Source organism: Engraulis encrasicolus, chromosome 4 (assembly GCF_034702125.1).
Source record: "Engraulis encrasicolus isolate BLACKSEA-1 chromosome 4, IST_EnEncr_1.0, whole genome shotgun sequence".
In the NCBI taxonomy this organism is placed as follows: domain Eukaryota; kingdom Metazoa; phylum Chordata; class Actinopteri; order Clupeiformes; family Engraulidae; genus Engraulis; species Engraulis encrasicolus.
This window is the reverse complement of record NC_085860.1, coordinates 28,162,896-28,172,895: the sequence shown is the minus strand read 5'-3', so window position 1 is coordinate 28,172,895 and position 10,000 is coordinate 28,162,896. Positions and strand designations below refer to the sequence as shown.

At 46.1% G+C, this 10,000-nt stretch overlaps 1 protein-coding gene across 1 annotated transcript in view; it reads left to right on the top strand.

Annotated features, from left to right (window-relative positions):
* The window catches only part of arid3b (AT-rich interactive domain 3B), a 46,977-nt gene that overhangs the window by 30,606 nt on the left and 6,371 nt on the right, over positions 1-10,000 (top strand). Inside the window, exons 5-6 of the mRNA XM_063197068.1 lie at positions 7,796-7,979; positions 9,524-9,771. Coding sequence (XP_063053138.1) covers positions 7,796-7,979; positions 9,524-9,771 — 432 coding nt within the window. The remainder of the gene's footprint in view (positions 1-7,795; positions 7,980-9,523; positions 9,772-10,000) is intronic.

The window sequence follows — 10,000 nt, the reverse complement described above, 5'->3', positions numbered from 1 at the left end:
AGGGACCAGATTTAGTACATTAGTTTAGATTAGCAGAGATCAGATTTAGTAAATTGGCGAGGAGATGGTCAGGGGATTAGAAGACAGAAGAATGTGACTAATGGAAATAGGAAGTCGGCCCTGCCGTGGCCTAATGGTAGGGCACTGGACTGCCACACCGGCGACCTGGGTTTGATTCCTGCCTGGGTCATTTGCCAATCCTTCCCTGTCTCTCTCTCTCTCTCCCCCCACTCATTTCCCGTCTCTCCTCCACTGTCTTGTCAAAAAAATGGTAATAAGCCCTAAAACAAATATTTAATATATTTAAGAAACAGGAAGTCACTAGCATGGGCACACAATCAAGGACATGGTATACATACACACTCATGGACATAGTATACATGCACACAGCTGAAGAGAAGAAGAAATGAAACGGAGTATCAGGAAAAGGCCATCTGTTAAAAAGGGGAGATCAGAGCGTGCGTGTGTGCGTGCGTGCGTGCGTGCGTGCGTGCGTGCGTGCGTGCGTGCGTGCGTGCGTGCGTGCGCGCGTGTGTGTGTGTGTGTGTGTGTGTGTGAAGCGAAGCCAGACTTGGTCTGCTCTTCTCATCTTGCTTATTTATGGTGGTCTCACCGAGGCTTATTTCTTCTTCTTCTTCTTCTTCTTCTTTATCCATCTCCTCTGACACACACACACACACACACACACACACACACACACACACACACACACACAGACACAGGTTCTATGTCATCATTAGGGCTGGCCGGAGCTTCAGCAGCTACCCCATCCCCCCCCCTCCCCCAACGCACACACACGCGTGTGCGCACACTCGCACACACACAGGCGCACTAATTATAAACAGTGTAGGGGGATTTCATCCTTAAGCCTTACAGTAGACTAACACACACACACACTTACCACCCGTGCCCTAATCAGTCACTTGTGTCTCTGTTTATGCAGAATGCAAAATTATGCAGTAAGGAATGCAATGGTACTATGTTAAAGGTGTGTGTGTGTGCGCGTGTGTGTGTGTGTGTATATGTGTTGGTCGCTATGTTAGAGGTCCGTGTTCGTGCGCGCGCGCGTGTTTGATTGATAAAGATTGTGTGCGTGTGCGCGCGCGTGCGTCCTGGTCACCTCTTTGGATTTGTCCAGATCAGCTTGTGATGTGATGTGAAGAGGGCGGGTTCTCCGTCTGCTGGTGTCATGTCTACGTCATGTTTGTTTGTGTGTTGTGGGTGCCAGACTAGTCTGATCAATTCAAAAAGCTCTTTGCTCTAATCACATCTGCTTAAGTTGCTGACACCTGGCCTTGAACTGAGCCACTGAGGTAGCCTAATTGCACGTGTGTGCATGTGTGTGTGTGCGCATGTGCCCGCACAGTGACAATCTACCTATGTGTGTCTGATTTTGTGCGTCCGTTGTGCATATTATGAGTTTCTGCATCCGTTGTGCATATAATGAGTTTCTAAGTGTGTGTGTGTGTGTGCTACACATGCATAGTGTGATTGCAGACCACACAGTTGAAGCACAATACTGCCCTACAAAGCAAAAAGGCAGTAACTGCGCAGAGCTAAAGACTGAATAAGTTGACTTTAAAATTATACTGCACCCAGTATGAGTGGTTTTTGGAAGATTATTGACATGTGACAGTTTTGTTCCTTTATAATTATCACCTTTTGTGCATTTCATTTCATTTAAATTTAGACTTTGATATATATGGCATTAAAGTCATAGTAGCTCATTTTAAACAGCAATGCAGTTACTGCCTTTTTGCTTTGTAGGGCAGAATGGCTAGCCTTTGTTTTTCTTGTTTGTGTGAGGCGAGGTGTAAAGAGCTAGCATTAATTTCAGCCATGAACTTCAGTGATCGGAGGGTGTTTTTGGTCACATTCTTTGTGTGTGTGTGTGTGTGTGTGTGTGTGTGTGTGTGTGTGTGTGTGTGTGTGTGTGTGTGTGTGTGTGTGTGTGTGTGTCTGTGTGTGTGTGTGTGTCTGTGTGTGTGTGTGTGTGTGTGTCTGTGTGTGTGTGTGTGTGTGTGTGTGTGTGTGTGTTAAAATGGGGGGGAGTGAGAGAGCCCCTAACAGTACTCGTATTGTTTTTTTTTCTCCATTATGATTGATTGTCGCTGACCCAGTTCAAGACTGGAATGTGGAAGTGTGTGTGTGTGTGTGTTTACGTCTGATGCTGGGGCCGGGGCCCTTAGGCCGTTGTAGTCTATAGTGAGATTTGTCTGGATTTTGTGTGTGTGCGTGCGTGCGTGCGTGCGTGCGCTTTGTGTGTGTGTGTGTGTAAAGTCGGACCAGGCGTCTTGGATGTGGATTTCTGTGTGCTTTGTGTTACATGTGTGTAATATGTGCGTGTCTAGGAACTGTTATGGCTTAGTCAGGCAGAAGGCCTCTAATCATACATCACACACCGCCGCATACACACACACACACACACACACACACACACACACACACACACACACACACACACACACACACACACACACACACACACACACACACACAGCTGTGTGCATATCCACGCACATAGTCTTACATTGTATTCTTCCATTCTACTGCAGTGCTTTGTTCTGCTGTGTACAGATGTCATCCATATTGCTGTGTAGCGTGTGTGTGCGTGTGCGTGTGTGTGGGTGCGTGCTCTGCTTAAGCATCTCACAAGTGTTCTCCCCCTTAGTTACATACTCTAACATGGAGAATGTGCTCACACACACACACACACATACCACACACACACACACACACACACACACACACACACACATACTTGGTGTCAGTATGTTTAGCTCCTTTCAGCTCCAGGCACAGAAATAGTTTTATAAGCGCATAGCAGAGTGAGAAGAGAAGAGCCCACAGCAGACAAAAGGTCAAGCTGATGTGTGTGTGTGTGTGTGTGTGTGCGTGTGTGTGTCTCCTAGCATTTTGGCCAACAATAGTATGTCTTCCTGACTGACTAGCCTGTAAGGCCTACTTCCCGGCTAGTATGTGTGTCTCTGATGTGGTGTGTTTGTGTGATGTGGTCAGTATGGGAGGGCTTACGTCCTGTGTGTGTGTGTGTGTGTGTGTGTATTGTGTGTGGTTAGGCTGGGAAGGTCTGTGTCTGGCCCTGTAAGAACAGATACTAAATTGTGTGCAACTGAGGGGCGTGCGTGTGTGTGTGCGTGTGCGTGCGTGTGTATGTGTGTGCGCGCTCCTGCCTCTGTAGAATGGCAGCTGTGTGTATCTCTATTTTTAGCCCTGGAGCTTCATCTAGTTACCTCTCAGATGGAGTGATGGAGGGAGAAATGGATGGTGGGTGAGGATTGGTAGGGCGGGAACGGGAAGGATGAACTCATAGATGAAGACAAGAAGGAGAGAAGGATGGCTGAGCAGGAGAGAGATGGAAATGGAGGAATGTATTTTCATATAGAAATGAATAGGAATAGGAATACATGACATTACACCTAGCTGGCGCATTTATCCAAAGCGACTTAGTTATTTACAGGGTATTGGTTACAGTCCCTGGAGCAGTGTGGTGTTGGGTAACTTGTTCAAGGGCACGCCATGGACTGAGATAGGGAGTGGTAGGGTGGGATTCAAACCTGCAACCCGCTAATCTTAAGTCCATCTCCTTATTACGACTAGGCCACGACTGCCCCCTAAGAACAGATGGAAGGAGAGTATGAGGACGGGATGGGAACCAAGATGACGATGTGAGGGATGGGGTGAAGATGGAGGCCTGTGGCCATAAATAAATGACCGTAATCAGGGCTCTAAATAAAAATCAGCCAACCAGCCAAATGCTGGTGAAAATTCAGTTTGGCTGGTAGAAAGGAAAGCTTACTAGTAGAGATGCATGATGTGTATTGGTCCACTAAAATATCGGCCGATATGGGCTTTTTTATATTGGCCCGATATAATGTTTTTTTCAATTAAAATATGGGTTCATTTAATGAAAACATGGGAACTGCGTTCAAGCCGAGTAGTGACTTTTACTTTATATTTTCATTCAGGCCGGGTAGGCGAAACAAGCCTGTGACAGAGATTCTAGGAGTATTATCAAATATTCTTTCAATTCATAATAGACTGTCTCTGGTAATATCTTATCCAGACTCTCTGCCTGTGTGATGCTGTGACTTGGCGTCTCTTATCACATGACCGCCAGCCAGGCAATGGCTTTTGTTTTTAATGTTTGAATGGACTAGGAGTGAAACATGAACCGAGATCATATTGAGATTATATCAATATATTATATTAAATATGAATATGTGAACATATCGGGTATCTGTATCGGCCCTGAGAAGCAGGTAATTATCGGTTATCATATCGGTTTAAATTTTTCATATTGTGCATCACTACGTACTAGGCACTTTGACTGCTAGTGAGTGCATGTTTGGCTGGTACGATTAATCTTTAGTCTTTGCAGTTTTCTAGAACTTATACTGTCTGTATGTATGTGGACTGACATGTAAATATATTGTTTTGGTGGAGGGTAACTCTGTTTGTTGTATTGATGTAATATGTATGCCTAGCTACCTTAGGTAGAGGAAGCATGACAACCAGGAAGAAGAGAAAAACTACAACTCCCACTACATTTGGACTACAACCAGTGCAGGTGTCACTGAACACCTAATGAGTCCTAATTGATATGTGTGTTTGTATGTTCCATTTGTAACTGAGCCCTGAGGAAGGTCAGTAGACCGAAAGCTTGGCCTATTAAAAAGAACACAAAGGGGATTTAAGTGTGCAGACATTTTTCTTTCAATGGTACGATTAATCTACCAGTCAAATTTGGCTAGTGATGGAAAAAAAATATATAGCCCTGATTGTAATTCTGCCAAGTCATGGAGCCACATAGTCATAAAGATTCTCATTTTTCCAGGTCGTGTCATCCATAGAATTTAGTGATAAGCAATTGGGCTTCTGGACCTTGTTGTTTTATTCCTCCTCTAAGGAACTTGGTCAGTTCTGGTCAATGTGGAAGGGAAGTTAGGAAACAGTCTTAGTTCTAGGAAGCGTAAATCACGCTGGAGTCAATGGAGATTTGAGATTCAAGAGTTATTGTCACAGACCTCCTTTGATTGAAATGCATCGTAGAACAAATCAGACATGCAGTGCTTTGAACTAGGTTATACAGTGTTTTTGATGGAGTTGGAATATTAGCTGTTGAATTAATGTGTAATACTTTATATAATAATGAATTCATATTGACCAAAACACTTGTGAGCATGATTTAATCTGTATTGTGGAGCTGTGAGGAGAGACGGAGGCACTGCTGGTCTGTGACCCGACCCTTAAACCAGTGACCCAAAAAGGAACCCTTCCTTGCAGCCATGCAGCAGGGGTCATTGGTTCAGGTGCCTGCGTGTGTGTGCGTGCGCGCGTGTGTGCGTGCGCGTGTGTGTGTGTGTGTGTGTGTGTGTGTGTGTGTGTGTGTGTGTGTGTGTGTGTGTGTGTGTGTGTGTGTGTGTGTGTGCGTGTGTGCGTGTGTGTGTGTGTGTGTGTGTCTATAACTTTGGCCTTGACCCAGACTTGGCCCTGGCTTCCATTCTTCTGCTTTTTATTTCTATTTGGCAACTCATCAGATGGAAAACCGACATCAGTATGCATGCAGGGGGATGTTAGTGTGTATGGATGTGTGTGCACAGTATATGTATTGCATTTGCATGTATGATTCTGTCTTTGTGCGCACACTGCACATGGGTGCACTCGGGACTGTGAGTTTTGAACGTTTCATACAGTAGAAATAGCCCACCCTCGTTGAACACACACACATGCACAGGCTTACACACACATTGTAATGAGGCCAAATGTGATGTTTACAAGAAAACATATGCGTGAGCATATGCTGTAAGTGTGTGTGCGCGCGCGTGTGTGTGTGTACGCAGTCTACACACACATGCTACATGTTGCTGGGTGTGTATGTGTGCGCGCGTGTTTAAGTCTGTGTATATTCAACATGTAGCTTACGTGTCCCATGTGTCTGATGTATTAAGCAGGTGGCCGTTGGCAAATAGAGTATTCACATCGGCTAAATTAAGACATAATCTCAACCGTGAGCCAATCCCCCGCTGACCACACACACACACACACACACACACACACACACACACACACACAGACATTAATTGGTCTTATTACAGGACCCGTTAAGTGTGTGAGCAAGCGGATTGGGCACAGGCATTACGCTTGGCCCCTCCCCCCTCCTCCATGGGTCAGGAATGTGTGTGTTTTATAACATCTATTTTAAGGTGTATATCATGTGTGTGTGTCTATGTATGTATGCATGTATGTATGTGTGTGTGTGTGTGTGTGTGTGTGCCCTACTCATGCACACAAGTGTGCCGCCTTTCAACAGGACGAAATTATGCTTGTGTGTGCGTGTGTGTGAATATCAGAAATATCACTGTTTTATATGCAAGCTGCAATTCTGTGTGTGTGTACACAATTGCTCACACGCATGTCTGTGTGGACCCAATCCCCCTAAATGAGCTTCATTAGGTTGGTGCGTGCGTGCGTGCGATCCCGGATTAGGAGTCATGCTGTGGCCCTGAGGCAGGAGGGGGAGGGGAATGAGGCAGGTCACCGCCCGTATTAATGACCCTCCACCCAATTTACACACACACACACACACACACACACACACACACACACACACACACAGTGACCCTCCACCCAATTTGCGCGCACACACACACACAGTGACCCTCCACCCAATTTACACACACACGCGTGCGCGCGCACACAAACACACAACGATTCACTGGTTCAAACACACAAAAACACACTTGGATTTATTTATTTATTTATTTGCATCGATTTACACTACGCGCACACACACACACACGCAAGCGCACACACACGCAAACGCACAAAAACAATTTTATTAATTAATGCAGGTATTTACATCAATCAACATATTATGATGAGGACTGTATTGGCATTATGAAAATGGCAATAGTAAAATGCAATAGTAAAATGCATGCAGATGTTTCAGCTTCTGTTCATTTATTTAACATTTCACACATAAGCCAAACCTGTAAATTAAAAAAAACAACTTTTGATTTGAATCAAGGAGCATTCTCAAGTATCGAAAATAATCTAATCGCTGGCCTAAGAAACCGAAAGCGAATCGAATCAGCACAAAGGGTCTGATTTACAGGCCTAATGGAGATGCAGCTGCTTCTCTTGTTAATCCCTCTGCCTGTCTCTTTTCCTTATTCTCTCTCTTTCTCATTTGGTCTTTTCCATCTTATCTAGAAGTCTGCTCTCTCTGACTCTCTTGCTCTCACATGCTCTCTCTGGAGATATCATGGTGATGTGAAGCGTGTTTTTTTTCCCTCCCTGCACGTTGAAAGGAAACTTTTATTGACCTGTCATGATGTAAAAAGTGGTGATCAAGTCATCCATCTCGATCAAGCTCACAAGCTCGCTCGCGCTCTCTCTCTCTCTCTCTCTCTCTCTCTCTCTCTCTCTCTCTCTCTCTCTCTCTCTCTCCCTCTCTCCCTCTCTCTCTCTCTCCCCTTCGGTGTCTTGCTCACATGCTCTCTCTTTCTCTGTCTCTCTTTGTTTTCTGTCTTTTGTCTCTCTCTCTCTCTCTCTCTTTCTCTCTCTCAATTTGAAAAAACTATGGGTTTCAGAAATAGTGATGCAAAGTACTTTTTTTTCTCCCTGCATATGTTGAAAGAATGCTTTTTGGGACTTTGTAACAGGTCTTGATACATACTTGTGTTATTCACTCATGCAACCTCTCTCTCTCTCTCTCTCTCTCTCTCTCTCTCTCTCTCTCTCTCTCTCTCTCTCTCTCTCCCTCTCTCCTCAGGAACTCCAGTGAACCGTATCCCCATCATGGCCAAGCAGGTGCTGGACCTGTACAAGCTCTTCAAGCTGGTGACGGAGAAGGGAGGCCTGGTGGAGGTCATCAACAAGAAGATCTGGAGAGAGATCACCAAGGGCCTCAACCTGCCCACCTCCATCACCAGCGCAGCCTTCACCCTCAGGACACAGTAAGAGGACACACACACACACACACACACACACACACACACACACACACACACACACACACACACACACACACACACACACACACACACACACACACCAAGGGCCTCAACTTACCCACCTCCATCACCAGTGCAGCCTTCACCCTCAGGGCACAGTAACAGGGGACACACACACACACACACACACACACACACACACACACACACACACACACACACACCAAGGGCCTCAACTTATCCACCTCCATCACCAGTGCAGCCTTCACCCTCAGGACACTGGACACATACACGCACGCACGCACGCACACACACACACACACACACACACACACACACACACACACACTAAAGGCCTCAACCGCACACAGATGCACGCGCGAGACAAGGGGGTTCACGATGGAATGCGCATCACGATACACATACCATTGCTGTGTTCCAATACTCGTACTGTCCGCCCTTTCCGCACTGTGTTTGGGTACGCAGGGTGTTCCATTTCTAATCGCGACGGATGTACTGTAAATTACCCGGATAACGCCCCCAAAACGGCCATTTTTTGAAGTGTGGAGTTACTGTACACTTTTCGCACTCAACGGCCGCCATGTTTATGACGTAGTTGAGTGTCAGATCTGTCAAACGGTTGAATCTCCGTGATAACAGCATAGTTTTGATTCCAAAGGCAATCACCATGTGTATTAGAGGCAGGGGTAACTTTAAAAAGTGTTAGCATAAAGAACAGTGCCTTCCGTGATGAATTGCATATTGGCGGTTGGTAAACTCGGATGACACGCGACCAACCGTCATTTCCGTTAAGTGTATCAGACAGAACGGGAATCGGAATGTACTCGCCTCGTGAATCGCGGAGGGTGGAAAGGGTACTTCACTGCACTCAAACAAGGTACACAGTACAGAGGGCGAATAATGGAACACACCATCTGATGTGATATCACGATGCATTGCGATACCTCAATTATTGAGATATTTACTTCTGTAAATGTGTAAAAATACGAATGCTACACAGCAACTGGCATGCAAGCTGTAAGTCAATGCATTTCATTTAAAGTAAAACATCTGGGAGAGAGCTTCCATTGCAACAAAAATATTACCTTCTACCCAAAAAAAATTATCCACTTGACCATTTTTACTTTCTAACATGTCCACACGTTCTTATTGCCAATTAACTATCCTCAGCTAACGCTGTAACATCAGGATACTACAGACGAATTTAGCTACTGATTTACAAAATTGGAGCACTGAACAAATGTTGGGAGGCAAGTTTTTAAATTTGTCATGCATTTCAATATGTTTGATGCCTTGTGAAAAGGGGAAGTGTTTAGTGGAACTGCTAGCTCTAGCCCAAACACAGTGAGTGATCAAAACAATGGCCGCGTGACGCATGCACGCACACACACAAGCACCCTCAGTCTGCCCACCTCCATCACCAGAGCTGGCCACCGGCCCACCTTGTTGGAAATTGGAAAATGGAAAATGTCTGCAAGTTGGTGCTAACGCCCCCCTCTCCCCATCTGCTCCCCCTCCTCCCCCAGATATATGAAGTACCTGTACCCCTACGAGTGTGAGAAGAAGGCCCTGAGCTCTCCGGGCGAGCTGCAGGCGGCCATCGACAGTAACCGGCGCGAGGGCCGGCGGCCCAGCTACAGCAACAGCCTGTACCGCTTCTCTCCCTCGCCGAGCGGCAGCCCCCACATCCTCACCCCGCCCAAGATACGACTCCCCGCCGCCGCACACAACGGTCTCCAGGACAACCCCAGCCCCGCCCTCAAGAAGGGCACAGGTACGCCAAAGAGGGTGGAGTAATAAAGAAGATTCAAAACCTGCCCACCCAATACAAAAGAGTGTGCTCAAGTTGGGTCTCCTAAGAGGGCGTTGTCCCCTCCTTCTTCTTCTATTTTGCACAAGAAGTGCGCTACCGCCATCTACGGCGCTAAGGGGACTGCATTTTTTTCTCAATCTCAGGACTCCGACGGTCTCCTGACCGAGGTCTCCTAAAGGGACGTCAACCC